The sequence below is a fragment of the Octopus sinensis genome, linkage group LG5 (genome assembly GCF_006345805.1).
Source record: "Octopus sinensis linkage group LG5, ASM634580v1, whole genome shotgun sequence".
Classification (NCBI taxonomy): Eukaryota; Metazoa; Mollusca; class Cephalopoda; order Octopoda; family Octopodidae; genus Octopus; species Octopus sinensis.
In genome coordinates this window covers 30,967,916-30,990,701 of record NC_043001.1, presented here as the reverse complement: position 1 = coordinate 30,990,701, position 22,786 = coordinate 30,967,916, and the positions used below count along the sequence as shown (strand labels likewise).

Below are 22,786 nucleotides of genomic sequence, written 5' to 3'. Positions count from 1 at the left end.
AGCAGCGACTTGAGACAGCAGCGACCGAGGGAGCAGGACGTCAAATATTTTTTCTCCGTCCGAACTTGATTCTAGCAGCAGCTTTACCAAAAGGCCTTTAACCAAATTGTTGCAGACCACATCTTCTCCCTGTTCCGGACGCCATCTTTGACCAGTGTCGTTTTGCATTTGAACACTTTCTTATTTTACAGCGATAAGGTTCAGCACTGACACATTTATACCAAAGGGATACTAGATAACCACTTATTGTTACTGTTACCACATTAGAGAATAAAGTAGTATATATATCTTTTACGTCTGCGTCTTGTTGTTTCTGACTGGTAGGATTCTGGATTATTAAAGCAATGGCTAGTGATTGCCTCTTGTACTCCGAAAGTACAAGAGAAGATATATTCACTAAGTTCGTTACAGATCTCCTCGAGAACAGCGGGTCACTCTACAATCCAAGGTTTTCTTTTTAATAATTAACAAACTATAGAGTAAAAGAAATTATGGGAGGAATTATAATTTATTCACTTTTTGCTTCAATTTGGAGTAACGAAACATTTCAGAAAACAAGAAAAAAGTGTTCATATTGTGAATATCAATATAACAATAACATCATGGAAATTGATTTCAGATAAACTGTTTGTAAATACTGGCTACCAAGCAAAACAGAAAACTGTAATATAGAAATTGAGTGTATGGAAATCTTTACAACAGGATACTTTGTAAATACAACATTGTGCAATTATCATGAATGATGATAATCAGATTTTATTACTTTGATATACCTTTATAAATTCTCTTTTTTACATCCATCTGTCAATACAAGCATAGATGGATTAACAAATTCTCTTTCAGATATTGACATGAATTAGAAGACTTGTAGTTTTCAATTTGAATGGTCTTTTACTGTACACCAAATCATTAACATGAAGAGGTAAAATGTTCAACAAATATTTATACTAGCCATATTCCTAGTATGAACTTATAACATTTCATTCAATAACATTCATAGATTTTATAATTAAATATATAATTTATAATAAATATACAACACAACCATACCCACACTGTTGAATACCAGAGCTATCATATAATTTCAAATTCAAATCTTCCAACCACAACAGACGAAGAACTAGGAAACTGAAATTATCCAACTTTTGTGTAAAATAATATCTGAAAGCTTTCGTGAGAATGCTAAGAAATAAAATAACACCTAATAAGCTTGAAATAACTCTTCATTCTATTTTCAAACTAGGTACAACTAATATATATCTATTTGTATTGAGGTCAGCTTTCTTAAGATTCTAGTTGTATTCCACTTCAAAGACATTGTGTTTACATGTGCAAAAGCTGTCTTTTAGAAAAAGCTGAAGACATAATGCCAAGTAACTCATCAAAATATTTATGCATAACCACAGACTTCATCTACACATCAGCATTTAAAAGGAGTTCAATGGACAGCACTTTGGCTCAGACTCAAAGCCAAAACAATGTTCCTTGGCTATACAGTGCAACTGCAATTCACATTACTAAATTTTACCTTTCTATAGAGCCAATCTAAAGTTAAGTTGACTGGTCCAGGAAAGATAGTATTTAAGCACAAGTAAAGGAATATATGCTGTTAATCTTTTGGCTCATAAGCTGACATCCCACAGACCAAGCCAGTTGCAGCTCTTTATTAGAATTATACCTCATACCAAAAGATAAGTTTCTACAAGAATGATATCACATAAACGAAAACTGATATCAATTCTTTTATCTTTTACTTGTTTCAATCTTTGAACCCTGAAGTGTTTTAATCGAATGAATCGACCTCAATGCTTATCTTTTTTTAAGCTTGTACTTATTCTATTGATCTTGTGTGCCAAACTGCAAAGTTATGGGATTGTAAATAAATAACAAACCAATAATGGTTGTTAAGTGGTGGTGCAGGACAATTTCAAGCACACACACACAAACATATATGATGGACTTCTTTCATTTTCTGTCTACCAAATCTTTGGTTGGCCTGGGTCTATGGTAGAAGACAGTAGCCTAATGTGCTACACAGTAGGTCTGAAACCAAAACTATGTGACTGGGAACCAAACTTCATACCACGCAGCCATGCATGAAAAAAGAAACTTGCCTGAAGATATCCATCAACCAAAAACTGTTAAAACATTCAAGCGTTTCAAACTAACTTGCAATCAAAATAGCATTTCTGTTTCCAGGAAATAGAAATGCTCTCTTTGAAATAATCACTCTCAGAGAAAAGATATAAAATGTGGTTTTGAATATTTGACCAAGAGGAATCTTCAGTCAGAATTGAAGAGCTAGGAGATATAATAAATAGAATGATACTATATAGTACTGCAAAGTACATAGTATAATATACAGTTTGATGCATATCTGAATCAGCTTTGAATTAACATATTAAAATTAATTTTTTAATGTTTTCCTTCCGCATAGTGATTCTGAAAACAAGAGACTCTTTAGCAGTTGATGTCAACTCCAGCTTTTGCACTTATGAAGTTTTCATTTAAGGAAGAAAGAAAAACATAACCCATTCTCATTTCGTTGTCATACACAACCTGCCAGCCATTAATAAATTCTCAAAGAATAAGAGTATAATTAAATCAATAAGATCACCAGCTAAATTAATTCATAAAAATTAGTGATATATACAATGCTATAATCATCTATTAAAATCAAATACTTTACAACATAAAGAGAGTAATATCTATAGTATCATTTTGCAGAAAAATATTTTCTCATTTTATATTGGAAAAAATATTTTTCAAATACATCATATTCGTTAATTACATTAGAATATCATAGTGTGTTTGAATAATACAGAATTATAACTATTTTAATATAATTATATTCAATTTCACTTTATAACATGAATTTTTCTTATAGCTTCAAACTTTCAACATTTTCCTCAATTTCCTCTAAACAAGGAGCGTTTGCAAAGAAATTCCATCACTATTAGAAATTGTAAAAGTTACAGAAATAAATTTGAAGGCAATACTTGTCATGTCTTTGGAAGAATGATGCCATACTCCTTCCTCCATATCAGAACTTACTCCCAAACAACAGACACTGACACAAACATACAAGATATCTTAACAGATTGATTTATTATGTCTTCTCCTTAGCCAGCATTTCAGGCCAACATCATAAGAAATCTAATCTGACCCTTTATCAATAAGTAGATAGGCAGCATAAATGTTATGGTTGCATTAGGCTTATTAACTTAATCTGACCTATAAAGAATTATAATTGTCCATAACAAGCAGTCAAAACAAATTTTGATATAAAGAAAAATTAACTGGATTTTTGTTCCTTCAATGATGGATGGATGGATGGATATAACATGAAAGTAAAATGTATATCTTGGACTATAGTCATCACATTCAGAATACTACATTGAGTTTTTCTAATTATTTACGCTACATAAAATGACAGTCATCCCAGGAAATAGTTTCAACACAATCACTGACTTTTAATTGGTCATGTAAATCACCTTTGTTGGTATCCAGATTATTGCAAGAGGCAGACGAAATATCAAATAAATTGCCAAAGTCAGATTCAAGAATGCTACTGCTTGTGCTTGTCGAAAACATAGATGATAACTTTTCAGGACCATCTTGTTTGGTAGTAAAGTTATTCTGTGACAATGACTTCCTTGACAATATATTAGGTTTTCTACGAGAGTAAATTGAATTTGAATCTAAATTGGATAAAAATGTTTGGTCCTCTTCCTCAGTTAATTCTGGGAAACCACTGTCTAAAGAACTGTCACAAATGTTTGGCACTGAGGTTACAGATGGTTTTTGAGTAAGAGGTAAAGAAGAAGACATTATGTCTAAACTGGTGTTCGAAATAGATTGTACCACTTTAGGCCTTAGTTCCTTGTTCAATGAAAATGAATCTTCTATAACGGAGGAGTCTAGTGGATTCATTTCCTTCAAAACAAATTTCTGTTTACGCCGATTCTTCTTATTAGCTGGAGGTTTCTGCTCCTGAAAATGATGATCTGAGAGTAAAGATTTCTTTGTGGTTGTGTTCAAATTCATATTTGCTTTAAGACACAAACGTTTGCTGCTATGTTGCTCAGCCGTTTCTTGAGGTAAAGACTGTAGGTGTTCTTCAGCCAAGTTTTGAGATTTGCTGAGAGAATTTTGATCAAACAATAAAAGATCTTTTACTGAAATTTGGTGATTATTTGATGCTGGTAAAATTGGTGTGGAAGTAAGAGGATACCTTTGTGAAGTTGGAATTTCAGTGCTTGACATTAAATTACCTGCAAATATAGAAAATAAAAAAAAAATATCAGTATATACAACCAATTAATAAAATCAATACAAAACAGATTTGAAAATATGTTTCTGTAAAAAATTTTTTAAATGCAAAGCAAAATTGAAACAAATTCACATCTTAATTTCCACATTAATCTTAGCCATAAATAAAAATAGTGAAGGTGCATGGCTCAGTGGTTAGATCGTGAGGTTGTGAGCTCGAATCCCAGACCAGGCTGCATGTTGTGTTCTTGAGCAAGACCCTTTATTTCACGTCACTCCAGTTCACTCGGCTGTAGAAATGAGTTGTGACGTCACAGGTGCCAAGCAGTATCAGCCTTTGCCTTTTCCTTGAATAACATCAGTGGTGTGGAGAGGGGTGGCTGGTATGTATGGGTCACTGCTGGTCTTCCATAAACAACCTTGCCCGGACTTGTGCCTGGGAGGGTAACTTTCTAGGTGCAATCCCATGGTCTGTGTCGTGCCGAAGGGGGTCTCAGAAAATAATAATAAATGTTCCTTCTCGAGCCATGACAGGCTCATAAGGGCCAGTTTCCCGGTTTCAGTGGCGTAGAAATTCCCCACCTGTACGGGACGCCGGTCCGTTGAAGGATTACTCATTTTTGCCAGCTGAGTGGACTGGAGCAACGTGAAATGTGTTTTGCTCAAGAACTCAACGAATCGCTTGGTCCAGGAATCAAAACCACAACCTTACGATCATGAGTTCAATACTCTAGCCACTAAGCCACGCGTCTCCACAATCTTAACCATAGATCTGAATAAACCTATTATAAATGTTAAAGGAAATTTTTTAAGGGATAACATTACGTATTACAAAAGATACTGAGAAAATGTTTAGTGATACTGAGTTATGGCCCTTTATATTCTTGCCTATCATCATTCTGGTGTGGTCCCGTACAGTGACAATATAATCAATTGTTTCTAAGTACCAGTTATGCACAGGGGATCGATGTAATTGACAATCCCCATTCTACCAAAAAATTTTCAAGGTCTTGTGCCTAGAATAGAAATAATTATAAATGCAGCAAGCTGGCAGAAACGTTAGCGCACCAGGCGAAATGTTTGTCCTCTCTGTGTGTAGCCCCTTGTGGGTAGTAAAGAAATAGGTATTTCGTCTGTCTTTGCACTCTGAGTTCAAATTCTGCCTAAGTCAACTTTGCCTTTCATCCTTTTGGGGTCGATAAATTAAGTATCAGCTGTGTACTGGGGTTGATCTAATCGACTGCCCTCCCCACCCCCACTCAAAAAAAATTTCAGGCCTTATGCCTAGAGTAGAAAAGAATATAATCAATTATTCCCTAGCTTCAATTTTGAGGCCTTGTAACAATGTCTGGAACCAATATTAGGTTAGAGAGAAAGAAACTCCTTCAGAGGAGTGCATAAGTCAGTGGACTGTTACGAGAAGAATGAAAAGCAGCTCAAAAATGCATGACTGAGAAATTAAAATGGTGAGGGAATTGTGAGTGGTTAGACAGTATGGTACATCTTCAACATTCAGAATTACTTTGTTTTATTTCATTTATAAAATAATATTAATTTAGGACATTAATGACTAATCACCTATAAAATTTATACACCAACAACATTTAAAAATGTGCAAATCTGTTCAGCTGATTGCAGCATTTAAACAAATAATACAGTTCTATATTTAAGAGATGAGGAATTATGTACATTATTTACATTTGACAGCTGATATACCCTCCAGCCTTCTTCAGGTGTCTTGGGGAAATTTCGAACCTAGATTCTCATTCCTAAGGTATTTTTCAATGTTGTTGTTGTTCTTCTTGTTCTTCTTATTATTATTAATTATTATTCAGGTCACTGCCTGGAATCGAACTCGGGGGTTAGTAGCCTGTGCTCTTAACCACTACACCATCTGTCCGATGGCAATTATGGAGTGAATTTTAGGGTTTATAAATCTAATATTTTCCTATCCCTCCTTAATACCAGTTCTTATATGCTATTCATATCTGCACTCAGTCTGCTTAGGAGGTTGCTATGTCCTAGCATATGTGCTGCTCCTTTAGTTTTCATATTTTCCAGTGGTGTTCTCTGTCTATTAACAACACTGGAAAATATGATAACTAAAAGAAGCAGCACATATTCTGGGATACAACAACCTCCTAAGCAGACTGAGTGCAGATATGAATAGCATATAGGAACCGGTAGTAAAGAAGGATAGGAAAATATTAGATTTATAAGCCCTAAAATTCATTCCATAATTGCCCAACATTCCGAGTTTGATTTCAGGCAGTGACCTGAATAATGATAATAACATCGAAAAATACCTTGGGAATGAGAACCCAGGTTCGAAATTTCCCCCAAGACACCTGATGAAGGCTGGAGGGTATATCAGCCGAAATGTTGTGTTAACAACAAACAAGATGAGGACAAATATCCGTCAAATATAAATAACGTAAATAATTAAACAAATAACTTTGAAAGAAAATAAATTCTCTCCCTTTCCCTCTAATAATAATCCATTCTACTATAGGCACAAGGCCTGGAATGTGTGGAGAGCAGGATAGTCAATTACATCAACTTTAATTTAACAACCACAATTGGATGAAAGGCAAAGTCGAACCCGGCAGAATTTGAAGTCAGAACGCTAAGCATTTTGCCTGGCCTGCTAACGATTCTGCCAGCTGACCACCTTAACCTATGTATACCCCTGGTTGCATTTTCAGAACACAAACCTGCTCCTACTTGTTTGGACATGAACTCACTGGGAAGCATCTGGCTGAGCATACGAAATGTTCAGCAGGTAATCGACACCTGTAGCTAGCAGTTCACCTGTAGCTATCCTTCTCATTCAGATTGTGAAAGCTTACCATAACGTTTAATCTAAATACAGTGAAATTTTAAGACTTCATTTTTTTATGGGCATATATAGGTTAATAATAATAAAGATAATAATAATCATAAATAACCCGTGCTAATGGAGCGCTAAGAGTACCATACGAGCGTGATCATTGCCAGAGCAACAAGCTGGCCTCCGTACTGGTGGCGCGTAAAAAATGCCATTCGAGCGTAATTGTTACCTGCGTCGCCTTACTGGCACATTCGAGTGAGTTCATTGCCAGTGCCGCTGGACTGGCTCCGGTGCAGGTGGCACATAAAAAGCACCATTTGAGCGTGGCCGTTGCCAGTACTGCCTGACTGGCTCTCGTGCCGGTGGCACGTAAAAGCACCCACTATGCTCTCGGAGTGTTTGGTGTTAGGTAGGGCATCCAGTTGTAGAAACTCTGCCAGATCAAGATTGGAGCCTGGTGCAGCCATCTGGTTCGCCTGACCCCAGTCAAATCGTCCAACCCATGCTAGCATGGAAAGCAGACATTAAACGATGATAATGATGATGATGATGGTGAAAAGGAAAAAGACAAAGAAAATTTGTCTAAAGACTTACCTGTACAGTTTTTGACTGGATTTGTAGTTGAAATTGTTGGTAATTGGATAATAAGAGGAGTAGACATAGTCGAGGGATTCTGAAGTGTCAGATTATTGGTGTGTATGGGAATTAAGGCATAAGCTTGAGGTGCTACATTAGGGCGAGGTAAGATCAAAGGAGGCTCTAAAAAACAGAGAAATATATGTGTGTGTGTGTGAATAAAAGTCTTTCAAAACAACAAAAATAAAAAATTGAAATTTTCACAAGAAAATGTCATCTTCAAACATTTGAGAAGTAAAAGAAAACAAGATTTTTCTTCTCTGCAGGCTGTGTGGTAAGAAGTTTGCTTCTGAACCACATGGTTCCAGGTTCAATTCCACTGTGTAGCACCTTAGACATGTATCCTCTACTCTAGCCCCAGGCCAACCAAAGCATTGGGAATGGATTTGGTGGATGGAAACTCATTGTGTGTGTGTGTGTGTTGGTTTGTTTACGTTCCCATAACTTAGCAGTTTGGCAAAAGTAGCCACTAGAATATGTACTAGGCCTAAGAACAAGAAAATACTGGTGCCGAGCCATGTCTGCACCTAAAATATAGCCTAACACTGCTTGGAAGAAATAATAATCAAAGTAAGAAACTAATTAGTTGACATTGAATTATTTTGGCTTGAATGTTTGAAGAATAAAAGGGAAGTTATCATATTAAAACCAATCTCAAAAATGTAAAAGAAATAATTTCAAAAAAGAAAAAAAAAACAATATAAATTGGGTAACAGTCCTAGATCACTATAAATTCATAAATTTATTTTTTGCTATATGATTAGTTTTGCAATTAATTTATTTTAACTGATGTTTATTGGGGAAGAGTACAGTGACTTGTATCAAATTATCATATTACTAGCAGTATAGCCCGGCATTGCTTGGGTTTGTTTTGACCCTTTAGAATTGGAATTTTTGAAAAGTAAAAATTTTGCATTATGTAGCTTGTTATTCTCTTTCAGTGAACATTTTTCTGGTTGAAATACACAGAAAAATGGCGACACAGCAATAAAAAAATCATTAAAAAATAGGGATTTTCATAGAAAAAAAGCACCTTTTTGATGTAAATAATTTTTGGTGTTAACATGATCCGATATTCTATGGAAGGAAGAGCGAGCCTTCTTCTATCATACTCTCAATTTTGGTCAACTTGCGCCGCAGGGTCTCGGAGGAGATAGTGTTAGTTGAAGGCTACCAAACCTGCCATACACAGACAACTTCAGCTTTATATATATAGAGAGATTATTAATTACCATGCCATCTGTGCCGGTGACTTGTAAAAGGCACCCAGTACACTCAGTAAAGTGGTTGGCATTAAAAAGGGCATCCAGCCATAGAAACCAAACCAAAACAGATGACCAGAGCCTGGTGCAGCTCTCCAGCTCACCAGTCCCAGTGTTCCACAACCAATTTTTCACAGCACATGACGATGCTAAGTGTGCCGCAGTTTTACCTGAATATAACTTTTTTCCTTATACTTTTAGCTATATTTTTAACTCAGGTGTGCCATCAAATTTTGAAAAGAATATAAGTGTACCACAAGTAAAAAAAAAAGGTTGTGGAGCATGAAAAACAGATGTTAAATGATGATGATGATGAAGATGATTCAAAATTAAGAAAATAAATTCTGTTGTGTCTGGGGAAAGTCATTTTCTTTTTGTGCCTTATAATTTAACACATTCACCGTAAAATTTCCATTTATTTCTTATTTTTATTTTCCTAAAATTTTCGTAAATTTTGTAAATTTTATTTTCCTAAAATTTTCAATAGTCAAGACTATTGAAAAGGTTGCAAGACGCAACGAAAATTTTAGGAAAATAAAAATAAGAAATAAGTGGAAATTTTACCGGTGAGTGTGTTACATTATAAGGCACAAAAAGAAAATGACTCTCCCCATGCACAACATAATATGCTTCAACACACGAACTCATATAAAGAATCTTGCAAACCAAATCCAAAAACGAAAATAAACAAAAAAAATAAAAACCTAAAATAAAAGACAAAATTCAATATTCGCACTGACCTTTACGTCTAGTATTAGCTTTTGTTTGACTGTTAATAGATAATTTCGGATGAGTTCCTGAAGAAATCACAGATGGTATACTGCTCATAGTATTAACAACAGGAGACTGAGGTTTATACTTTGAACCTGAAACATTTGAATGAGGAGAAAATTGGTTAAGGAAAGCAATAAACATTTATAAATATTTTTATAATTAATTAACTGAATTGCCAAATATCCAAAATAGAAAATGCACCAAATTGTTAAAATTGAAAGGCAAACCTGAAAGAAAGTTAAAGATTGCAATGATAAATATAGCAAACCAACTAGAAGAAAGTCCATTTTAATTCTTTGTTTGAGATGTCTAGGTATTGAATGTAAATGTTGTTGCTTAAAGAATACAGTAGAGATTATGTATCAACTCACCTGGGAGATTAATTTATTTGTATTTATATCATATCTATCCAACATCTATGTTTATACGCAGTTTACAGATACATAATCATTGAAAATTCCTCTATAATAATTGGTTAATAAATATTACTAATTAGTTATTTTTCATTCTTTTGTTTCTTGCAGGCATGGCCATGTGGTATGATCTTTGCTTCCCAACCACATCTCAGGTTCAACCCCACTGCTTAGCACCTTGGGCAAGTATCTTCTATTATAGCCCCGGGCTGACCAATACCTTGTGAGTGGATTTGGTAGACAGAAACTGAAAGAAGCTCATTTTGTATGTATATACACAGACACATGTACCATAGGCTTCTTTCTGTTTCCTTCTACCAAAACCACTCACAAAGTTTTGGTCAGCTTTGGCTATAGTGGAAGAAACTCGCCCAAAGTGCTACACGATGGGACTGAACCTGAAACCATGGGGCTTGGGAGCAAACGCCTAACTACACAACCACACCTGCACCTATATATATTTCTTATCACTTTGAGTTTTGCTGGCTCAAATGTCACCTTCCAGTCAATAACCTAAGCTTTTATCTTGGTTTAAACTGTTTACTGCAATTCACTGCATTTTGCAATTTACTGCATTTGGAATGTCAACAATGTCACATTTTAAACCCGAGAAACGTCTTGCCTAGTTTTACTGTCCCACTTATAGATTGTATTTGCAATGTTCGAATCAGTTGGTTGATTTCTTTTTCTGAAAATCTAAGCTTATTCAGACTGACAGTTAGGCATTTACTTACAAAACCAAGTGCTCCAATTATTATTAGTATAAATGTAAATTTGTAGTCAGGATATAAAAGCTAGAGGTTTTAAAGCAGTTGTCCATAGTTCACTGTCAGCAGTGATTTGCGTTGGTCAAAGCATATCTCTAAGATTGTCAGGAAGGCCGAGGGTGTCTTGGCATCACTCAGCAGGTCTTTTGTTAGCCGCTCTCCAGCCATCTATTTAAAACTGTATACAGCTATGGTACGACCACACTTGGAATTCGCATCATCAGTTTGGAACCCCTATCTTGCACAGAACATTGACCTCCTGGAATCTGTCCAGAGACGTGCAACCAACGCATACCCTCCATCAGACCACCTACCATATTCTGAGCGCCTTGTTTCCCTGGGCATGGATTCACTGAAGCTCCGGCGTTTGGCGACGGACTTGGTAAACACCCACAAAGTTATCAACCACCTCACCAACAACAACACTGAACACCTTTTTGATCTCCATGTGTCTAACACACGTGGACATGCCTACAAAGTCAGAAAACAATACAGCTCCCATGACTTTCGGAACATTTTTTCACGCTCAGAGTTGCTGAAGCATGGAATAAACTGCCTGCGTCAGTTGTTGACTGCCATGACACTGCATCTTTTAAGGCCCTCATGCTTTCCGAAATCCGCCGAAACTTCACCTGATTATATATACACTTTAGATGAGTTGTAGTGCACCTGAGCACTGTACACAATTGTGAATCAGCTCCGTGAATTTGACACCAATTTCATTGGAAATCTATTGTTAGGTTTGAATATTTTTTAATATTTTTGTAGCCAAACCGACCGGCTTCTTGCAGAGCTCGTCGGTTGGGCGAAATTTTGCCCCATTCGGGGTGAAATTACGTTTGAAAATTTTGAACATTTGACATTTTTCAACATTTTGAATATTTACACAAAAAAAACATGGCTATGAAGCGAACAGTTGGCTGTTCCTTCCTTCAAGATACACTCCCTCCGCAAACACACACACACTCGTACAAAACACCCACTTCACGCCTTAAAAGGCAACAAAGATTCTCCTTCCGAACCGCAGAGCACGAGCTCCGTTCAAAAGGAGAATGCAAGCCAGGACGTCACGTTCGACGTAATTCTCGATTTCCCCCTCTGCCTTCACCTAATGCTTTGGTACGGAAGGAGGAGGAAAAAAAAACAAATACAAAAATCATCACAAACATTGACAAGGAGATAAAAGAAAAACTTCCAACAATTTTGCTTCTGCTGCGAAGCAAATTTCGGAGGAAGTTAAGATAACTCTAGAAGATGTGAAAAGAGCGAAGGAATTGTTAAGGAAGGATGGCAATGGTATCTTCCTCAATACTCCACAAGAGGTGATTGAAAGCACCAACAAGCAAACAATAATTTACAAAGTTTTCGACAGAAAACTAAAAAGAATAACAAATGCCACACCCCAACAGTTGGAAATAGCTCTAAAGCCCATTTGGGCCCAAAAGAGCTACGTAACCAAGGGAAGCGTTTTGGAACCGTGGAGGTTCGCTTCCCAACAGAGGAGCTGGCAAGGGCGAACGCCATTTCGCCCTTGCAAACTGAGAATTTGTTACTAATTCCAACCCACCTCGGGCGAAGAGTGACAAAAATAAAAATCGACCTCGTCCCCCTGAGCTAAATATGTCATGGCTGGTGGCAGCTGTCCTCTATGATATAGAGGACACTACCACCATTCTAGATGTCAGGAGAGTGAGGGCGAAAAACTGGTTGGGGATGGGAGTGCTGCTTCTTGCGCAAATTCAGCAAGAAATATAAGTAAAATCCCTGATTTCGTAAGTTTGCCGGACGGCACCAGGCTAAACGTTGCTGTGGAGGGGCGAAAGCCAAAATGTTTTCTCTGCAGCAGCGAAAGCCACTTAAAGAGGGACTGTCCCATTCACAAAAAGAGGATGGAGGCTTTCAGCAAGAGGCAGCAGCAACAACAACAACAACACAAGCAACAACAACAGAAACAACAAAAACAGCAAGAAACACCAAAGGCTGCCACACCACCAACACCATCACCAACACCAGCACCAAGACGAGCAACACCACCTCCAACAACAACAACCACCACCAAACCAACACCGACAACCACCACCAAACCAACACCGACACCAGTACCTCGAAGGTCGACAGCAGCGACATCAACAGTAACAGGAGCAGCGGCACCACCGATACCGGTGGAACCAGAAACTTTTCGTCCTGCTACTGAAGCAGACCCCTCAACCATTCCTTTGCCGGATGAAGAGATCTCGGATTGTGCGAGCTCCGATTCCAACAAAGGAGAATGGAACATAGTACCTCCAAAAAAGAAGGAAAACAAAAAGATTTACAACACAACAACAACTTCCCAACATCAACAACAACTCACAACAACAACACACAACAAAAAAAACAACAACAACAACACTTTCGACACCACTACTGCCACTACCACAGACACAAACAAACACAGACACAATTACAGACACGATTACAGCAGTGAATACAAGAAACCAGGAACTGGTTGAGTATTTGAAAACAAAACAAGCACAAACATTACAGATTTCATAATACCTACACACAACACCCACCAGCACACATTCTCACAATTAAAATAAACAAAACAGTTTACAACGAAATAAAACAAATATTCCCTAACGATGTGGGATCGTTAGGGAAAAGTTTCTCTCAGAACTTTACAAAAATATTATTGAAGCACCCGTGCAAAAGCACAAGGGAGCCACCCCCACCACCAACAACAGTAAGTAGAGCCTTTTTTCTCCTCTTTTTTTCCCTAATTTTGAAACATGGCAAATCTTAGAATCGGTTGCGTGAATGTGAGAGGCCTCGGGTCACCTTGGAAACAGGGTCACCTGTTAAACGACCTGAGGTTTCATGATGTGGATGTAGCAGCCATCAGTGAAACCAGGCTCTCCGACCCGCAGGAACTCGCAGCCCTTTTCGGCGGATACGAGATATTTCTATCTCCGTGTCGGCCGGGAGCGGGCAGTGGTGGTACTGCGGTGTTGTTTCGGAAGGGCCTGGACCTGAAAATAAGGACAGTCTTCTTGGATCCGGAAGGTAAGTTGGTGGTCCTCGACGTGGACGGTAGTGACGGCGGTGCTTTCAGACTGCTGGCTGCCTACGCTCCGACAGGAGCAGGGCAGTCGGATTATTTCAAACGTCTGGAAGTTTTCCTGGGAACGTCACGCACTCTAGTACTAGTTGGGGATTGGAACGCTGTCTTAGACGAACGTTTCGATCGGGTGGGCAGGGGAGCGTCTGATAGGAGAGGGGGAGGGTGCAAGAGCCTCGCCAACCTACTCGGCGCTTTCAGCTGTCCGACAGGTTTCGACTAGACAACCCGAATGTGCCAATGTGGACTTGGACAAACCGCATCGGGTCGTCTAGATCGTACTTAGATAGAGTGTTTTGTAGGCCAGCGGATAAGGACAGCGTAGGGTGTCCACAATTCCACCTAGTCGAATATACGGACCACAAATTAGTGATCTGTACGGTCGACTTAGATAGGCTACATAGACAGGGACCCGGCTACTGGAAGCTGAACGCGTCGTTAACGGCGTGCAAAGCTTACAGAGACCGGATTAGTTTACTAGTTAAGCGGGCGCTCACGGGGGCAACATCAACAACAACTGGTGGTTTGCCCTCAAGAGAGCATTAGAGTAGAGTCGATTAGGTATAGTAAGACTCTAGCTATTGAACGTAGGAAGAGAGAGCGGGATTAGTAAGAAACTAGACGAGGCTCTTGACACTGGCATCGCGACCAACGTGTTGGCGGCGGCAGCAGGGTTGGCCCTCGACCAACACTTCGACGCCAAACACAAAGGCTGCGTTGTCAGAGCTAAGGCACGTTCGCTAAGCGGGGAGGGACTAGGAGCCGCTCGATGGGCCCGCGTGGCGGAGGCGAAGCGAGGCAACAAAGCAACCATTCGGTCTTTGGTGGACCAGAACGGGCGCGAGGTTACCCAACCGAAGCAGATGTGTACGGTGCTTCAGCGGCACTTTGCTCAACTGTTTGGGACGAGCGGTGGAACGGACACCAACGGTGCAGATTTCGGTGTGTACCTGGACGGACTGCCGCAACTCTCGGACAGCGAGGCAGAGTGCTGCGAAGGACCGATATCTGCCTGGGAAGTACAGGAAGCGATGAAGAGTTGCACGAGAGGTAGATCGCCGGGTTTGGATGGTCTGCCCTACGAGCTTTACTTTTCGATGCCAGACTTGTTGCGGACCTGTTGGCAAACGTCTACTGCAACTGGCAGCAAAACGGGAGAATTTCCGCTTTTGTCTGTCGAGGGGTGGTGGCTTTGCTAAAGAAGGACTCAAACAAGGGGGACGTTATAGGGAATTTCCGGCCCATCACTCTGCTCAATGCAGAGTTGAAGATTTTGGCCAAGTGTGCTAGCCAAGAGATTGGCGCTTGTCGTGGACAAGCTGGTCGGCGGGCCGCAGACATGCGCCGTGCCGACCAGGTCGATACACGACAACCTCCATCTCATGCGCTACATCATAGAGAGGGTGGGTAACGACGCTGGCGCGGGTGGGGCTTTGATCAACTTGGATCAGAGTAAAGCCTTCGATAGGGTCGACCATCGGTACCTGGCAGCTGTCCTCAGGGCAGCCGGCTTCGGTCCAGTCTTCCGCGGGTGGATCGCTGCTTTATACAGCAACATCTGCTCGGTGATACGGGTGAACGGTCACCTTTCGGAACCGTTCGACATCTCGCGTTCGGTCCGCCAAGGATGCCCTCTCTCCTCCCTCTTGTACATTTTGACTCTCGAGCCATTATGCGCAAGTTGGAGGCTTTGAGGGGCATCCCGCGCGATCTAGGAGGCGGAAACAGCGTGTCTGCTTATGCCGACGACGTCACCATGGTGGTGTCGAGCCACAGGCACATTGGCCTGATTGGCGAGACGCTAAACCAGTACGAAGCGGTGACAGGGGCAAAGATTAACGCGGAAAAGTCTGTGGGCTTGCAACTGGGCACCTGGAGAGGCAAGCCCATGCCGTCCAACAGCGTCGTAGGGCGCTGGACAGACGGACCCGTTAAACTGCTCGGGGTCTGGTTCGGTCCGGACCTCCAGGTGGATAAGAACTGGGAAGAGGTGACGAGCAGGGTGGCACGTCTCACCCAGAAATGGGCCGAGAGGAAGCTGTCCCTGAAAGGTCGAGCGGAGGTGGCGAATGCGTACATCGCATCCGTCATCTATTACCGCTTGACCGTCGTCCCTTGTCCCGACCGCTGGTTGGCCAAGCTGGTACGCCTGCTCTTCGACTTTTTGTGGAAGGGTCAGGTGCCACTGGTCAGGCGATCCATCTGCTGTCAACGACCGCTGAACAGAGGCCTTGGAATGCCGTGGTTGCTGTTGCGCAGACATGCGCTCAGGCTGCGGCATCTCAAGCGCTTCCTAGACGGTGAACAGGTGTGGTCGTCTTTTGTCAGACGCGATTTTCCGCAGCTCGTCTCTTTGACGGAGCTGCAGACCTGGATCAAACGTAGACCGAGAAAGGGCGCTTGGCACCTCGAGTGCCGTCAAGCCCTCTCCGCCCTCCGCAGGCGGGCAATGCGGTCGGTTACAGCTCCACTCTAGCGTTCTATAGAGGGTTAGTGGAGGAAAAATGCGACGACGTTCTCGGGGAAACTCTAGGCGTTGAAGACGACGAACTGAGCGGTCTGTTCGGGAGGACTTTCGGGCCGGGGCCGATGGATAATTTCCAGAGGTCTCTCGCCTGGCAGTGCTACCGAGGGGCTCTGCCTGTTCGAGATAAACTCTACCGGCACGGAAGTGCCGTCAGCCGGGCCTGCCCGAGGTGTTGCCAGGACGACGAAACCGTTCTGCACGCACTCGTCCAGTGCCCGAGTATTGCTGAAATATGGGTTTATGTCGAACAGCTACTGTCACGTGTAGGACGGATCCGACTATCGGCCGAATCCATAGTGAAGATTGCCCCGCCGACCTCCTTTAACAAGGAGGGCGAGGCCGTTTTCTTGTGCCTTGTGGCTGTGGCGAAAGAAGTCGTGTGGTGGACTCGTTTGAAAGGGCTAAAGTCAGACACTTTCCTCTTTGGTCAAGGCCTCATCAACTTTTTCAAGTTTCACTTGAAAAGGAAGATGAGGTTAGAGAGGAAAGTGCTGTCCGATAGCAAGTTTTATGAAAGGTGGGTGAATTGTGCGAGACTGGCCTGTATAAATGGACCAGTTCTCAGGTTTCGCCTGTGATTTCAAAGAAAAAGGTAATGTAAAAGGAGAAGAAAGGGGACTCTCTACACCCCCTTTTTTGACCAGGCTCCCGTTGGCTTTTGTAGGGTTTTCTCCACCGGGAACATTTCGAGACGTCTCCCCATTTTGGGAGTTTTTCATTGTTTTTAATAATCATTGCTTTAAAGTTTTTTACACGGATTTTTTTAACAAACGGACAAAACCCTTTGTAACCTTTCGTCCTGTCTTGTCCCTTTATGTAATCATGCGTGTCAGCCCTTGTGGCCAATAAAAAAGAATTGATTATTATTATTATTATTATTATTATCTTCTCTCTGTTTGATTTTCAAAGAGATATTCACATTAGCAGGACAGCTGACCTCTATGATGGTACATATTTTTTCTTGTCTGTCTTATATCTAACCTTGTCATGCTTACACTTAACAGATGTTTTGATGGGAATATTCCACCTGTATTCCTTGTGCTGGTATATGTGTATATATTCAATAACGGGGATTTTCTACATTTATTCCAGGACAGTCTTTTTTCCAAATGGCATTATATATTGTTTTTGTAACATCATGTCACATAGGGAGGTAGTACTTTGATGACATTTTTGGGCAGCTGCTAATCACGTGTGTGTTATGTCTTCCACAGAAATATGACATAATGTACATTTATGATTACCTCTTAGAACTCCAAGGGCTTCATTTTTGTTAATTAGGTATTTAGTAGCAATCTCCTGTCCTTAGATTGCCTCTGAAGTGTGATGTGATGTAGCAGCCACAAGTCCAAGAGAGGCTTCACTTCATGTCAGTTTTACTATCTTTTTCAAGTCTATGAGAAACATACCTAAACATAGTCATTTTTTTTTTTGGCATACTGAGATTTTCACCTCCAGGTCTTATTTGGGGTATGCTAACCTGGCTGATTTGGGGTTGTATGGGAGATCATCAAGAAGAGAATACTTTCTGAGATATTGTTTTCTTCACTTCTTGGCACTAAGTTAATGTTTTTATTTTTGCTGCTGTTGTTTAGCAAGTGCTGTCTGAGAGAGACTGTGACATTCAAAGGCTGTCTGCAATGATCTCAACCCCCTATTTACTTTATTTCTTCTTAGGTAAAGCCAGTCGATATCATTATTTTAGTGGAGATTTGCAGTTTATGTTAGAATCTTATGGGCTTTAATGTCTATGGAGTGGATTTCTTCTACAGGTTAGTTGAGTATGGAATCAGCACTAGAACTGTAACTGCACTGTGGAATATTGTCCAGTCGTAAGAGGAGAGTACAGACTGCCATATTTTTCTTAGTCTGGTGTAATATTCTAGGGTCACTCTATCTTTATTCAATGGCCCAGTGGTTAGGGCAGTGGACTCGCGGTCAGAGCATCACAGTTTCGATTCCCAGACTGGGTGTTGTGTGTGTTTATTGAGTGAAAACACCTAAAACTCCACGAGGCTCCGGCAAGGGTTGGTGGCAACCCCAATTGTACTCTTTCACCCCAACTTTCTCTCACTCTTTCTTCCTGTTTCTTGAATATGATGTGCGTGTGTGTGTGTATGTATATGTATGTGTGTGAGAGAAAGAAATAAAGTGTGTGTGTGTGAGAGAGAGAGAGAGTATGTGTGTGTGTGTGTGGTGTGTGTGTGTGTGTGTTGAAACATCTAAGTAAATTGACATTTCTAAGACAGATTTCACAAATGACACAATCCATATATTCAATTCTAAGTTGCTGAGAGAAAGACTTACCTGTGGCAACAGATGATAATGAGGGTGATGAATATGATGTTAACACTGATGATGGTAATGACAACGAAGTTGCTGTTGATAACGTTGATGATGAAGACGATGATGATGATGATGATGACAACAATGACGATGATGACGATGATGACGAAACCGTGTCTTTAGCAGTTGAAACCAATTTCCAGTGAGAACCATAGTAACGAGTTGGTTCTCGAACGAAACATTTGTTGGTAGATAAATCATGGCGAATTGAATTCTATAAAATTGAAAAATGACAAAGTTAAATTAAAATAAATTGCTGAACAACAAATAGTTGAGTGTTCTGTTGACTCAAATTCAAATAAAATAGTTAAAGTATCATGATAATGAATATACAAAAACATACACAGAGAAACAAAATTTCAACTAATTGCAACTACAAAAATCTAGTTAAAGCATTGAAGAGAGGACTTAGCAGTACTTAGTTATGTCCCTTTATACTGAAAATTTAAAAGCCTATCAACACCCACATTGTCTTCCATTCTTCCAGAGTTGATTATAGAAGCAAGAATGCTCCCCAACTATGCGTCCGTGTCAGTGGCACATAAAAAGCACCATGTGGCCGTTGCCAGCCTCCTCTGGCCCCTGTGCTGGTGGCACATAAAAAGCACCCACTACACTCATGATGGACTTCTTTCAGTTTTTGTCTATCAAAACCACTCACAGGGCTTTAGTCAGCTTGGAGCTAAAGAAGACAGTTGCCCAAGGTGTCACACAGTGAGACTGAACTTGAAACAATGTGATTAGAAGCAAACTTCTTACACAGCACCTTTTTTTTTTTTATTATGTGGTTGCTCCCCTAACTTTAGAACCTGGCTTCACTCCTGATGTAAACATAGAGACGTATGTATTTTTGTAGTGTTTGCGTTTCCACCCCTTTGCTGTAAGCAAGCATTACTGTTATACAAGCGATGCCATTCATTTTAAGCCTTTCATGTAAACATGTCTACCCAAGGGGAAGCACTTTCTTACCTGGAAAAAACGAGAGTTGGTGACAGGAAGAGCTTCACTGAATTCCAGCTGACCCATGCAAGCATGGAAAAGTGGACTTAAAATGATGATGTAATGTAAAAACAGATGTACACCTTATCTGTATAAAAAATATTTTCAAAGATAGAAAAGGTAGGACCAGCTGGACTAGCTGGATTTTGTTTGTGACAGAGTATTATCTTCAACTGTGGAAATTGTAGTTGTGATACCCGTGCTGGTGGCACATAAAAAGCACCATCCAAACATGACCGATGCCAGCGCCGCCATCACTGCCGTCCGTGCCAGTGGCACATAAAAAGCACCATGTGGCCATTGCTAGCCTCCTCTGGCCCCTGTGCTGGTGGCACATAAAAAGCACCCACTACACTCATGGAGTAGTTGGATTAGGAAGGGCATGCAGCTGTAGAAACTCTGCCAGATTAGACTGGAGCCTGGTGCAGCCTCCTGGCTTCCCAGACCCTGGTCGAACCATCCAACCCATGCTAGCATGGAAAACGGACGTTAAACAATGATGATGATGATGATGATGATGTCCATAGAGATACTGGTTATAAAACTACTCTTACTATGGGTTTGAGTAAATTGGAGAGACCAGTTTGTGCATATAATATATTCTTTGAATCTAACTTGCTGGTGCATTAGCAGTTAAAATTAAAAGTATTAATAAACCAGTAAAAGCATGGTTGCCCTCTCCAGCTGAGCATCATTAATCTTGCAGGCTCATAGTTGCCGGTGCATATAAAAAGCATCCGTGCTGGTGCTGCATAAAGGCACCCAGTACATCCTATAAAGTGGCTGGCATTATGAAGGGCATCCAGCCATAGAAACCGTGCCAAAACAGAAATAGAGCCTGAACAGCCTTCAGCAGGTCAGCACCTGTCAAAGCATCCAACCCATGCCAGCATGGAAAACAGATGGTAAGTGATGATGATGATAATTATTAATGAAACTAGCTGCCAAGAATGCTTTAACCTTTTAGTGTTTAAACCAGCCATATCTGGCCCAGATACTCTACATGTTTTATATTCAAACTGACCATATCTAGCCTCTCACACCTAACCTACAGTGACATTCTAAGAATAAACTATCACACCATTGAAACATCAAAGCTATAAGATAATGTATGATTAATTCAAAACAACTTGAGTGAAAAAGTATTACATTTAACAGAGTAAATCTGAACACTAAAGGGTTAAATTTATTTACTCAAGTCCAATGTGATAGTAGGTTTAAAAGAAGTGTCTCTGTGGATAGTTAAAGTGAATGCATATTTACTGATAACATCCCAACATAGGACAGAAACCAATTCAGCCAACTGCACGTTTTTCCATACACAAAGATAAACTGCATAAATACTCTATATACAGAAAAGGTGCTCACATCTGTCTATACATAGAATTTTAGTAAATAATCTAAGGATATACTCAACATAACAATATAGCCCAAAATATACAGTTTTCAAAGCGCAAAGGGGAGCTAACCTTCCATCCAAGCTTTGTAGTGTTGCTGTAATAAGGATAGTTGGTTTCAATCCATCGGTAGATTTCTTTTAAGGTCATGCGTTTATCATGACGACTGTTAAGTGCATTTTCTATTAACTTCACATAAGAGAATGGAGGTCGCTTGTTGAACTGGCTGCTACCCAAAGTCTACAAATAATAATAATAATAATAATAATAATAAATAATAATAATAATAATAATAAATAATAATAATAATTATAATAATAAATAATAATAATAATAATAAAATAATAATAATAATAAATAATAATAATAATAATAAATAATAATAATAATAAATAATAATAATAATAATAAATAATAATGATAATAATAAATAATAATAAATAATAATAATAATAATAAATAATAATAAATAATAATAATAATAATAATAAAGCAAATATTCAATAAAACACGTAGCAAAAACATTTGAGTCAAATGAAATTAAAAATCTACATGGCTGTGTGGCTAAGAAGCTTGCTTTTCAACCTTGTGGTTTCAGGTTCATAACCTTTAGGACTGGCAGCTTTTCTTGAGTTGATAAACTAAATTAATGAAGGGATCCCTCAGTAATTTAGGGGTCCCTCATGTGGTCACTCACATTGCTAGAAATAGAAGCCAAATTTCCATTAACAACTTAAAAAAGTGAGGGTACATTAGATAATGTAGTCATAAATAATTATGATCAAGTATAAAGATGGTGTGGTCATGGCTGACTAGAACATATTACATCAGAGGTTTTCTCAGTTCAGTTTTGACCTGTGGTTAAACAACAACTTCAGATAGAGAATTAAATATCATTTTGAAGTTTAACAGTTAGTTGTCATGCTAGAAATGGCAGCTAAATCTCCCTCAAGTTACACCCAACCTATTGATATGATGAACAATATATTTAGTAATGTAGTCTTACATAAACTATGTAAGAGATAAAAGACTTGTAGACACTACTGGAATACTGCTGATCATAAGTCTTCTCAATCAGGGCTGACCTGGAGTTAAACAACAAGGTCCATGCCACCCCTTCAAGTTATGGATTAAGGACTTCTTAGATGGTAATCTTATACATCATTTTCATTCACATACAGAAGATAAACAAAGTACTTACCTGTGGATTTGATGTCTTTTCAGTCTGGTTCAGTTTTTCTCCAGGTTCTATCAAGTAAAGTTATATATATTATTTAGTAGAATGTAAGATGAAGATAATATTATAAGTTCTTTATCTGGATCTATTTCATTTTAGTTTCACATTTTTACATCCATTTTCCCATGCTAATATGAACTGAAAGTCTTATGATAAATCGTTTAAGTGGTTAATACTTATTTTATGTTTTTAGTTTATTTTAGCACTATGTGTCTATATAATATAA

The 22,786-nt window shown here is 39.4% G+C and overlaps 1 protein-coding gene across 2 annotated transcripts in view; it reads right to left on the bottom strand.

The window, feature by feature from the left end:
* Window positions 1-1,878: 1,878 nt before the first annotated feature.
* LOC115212405 (uncharacterized serine-rich protein C215.13-like) overlaps window positions 1,879-22,786 on the bottom strand; it is a 59,960-nt gene continuing 39,052 nt past the window's right edge. For both annotated transcript variants that reach the window (XM_036503295.1, XM_029781298.2), the window contains exons 3-8: window positions 22,525-22,571; window positions 21,396-21,563; window positions 18,889-19,141; window positions 9,741-9,866; window positions 7,697-7,861; window positions 1,879-4,274 (exon numbers count right to left, since the gene is read on the bottom strand). In XM_036503295.1, coding sequence (XP_036359188.1) covers window positions 3,421-4,274; window positions 7,697-7,861; window positions 9,741-9,866; window positions 18,889-19,141; window positions 21,396-21,563; window positions 22,525-22,571 — 1,613 coding nt within the window. In that variant the 3' untranslated portion in view covers window positions 1,879-3,420. The remainder of the gene's footprint in view (window positions 4,275-7,696; window positions 7,862-9,740; window positions 9,867-18,888; window positions 19,142-21,395; window positions 21,564-22,524; window positions 22,572-22,786) is intronic.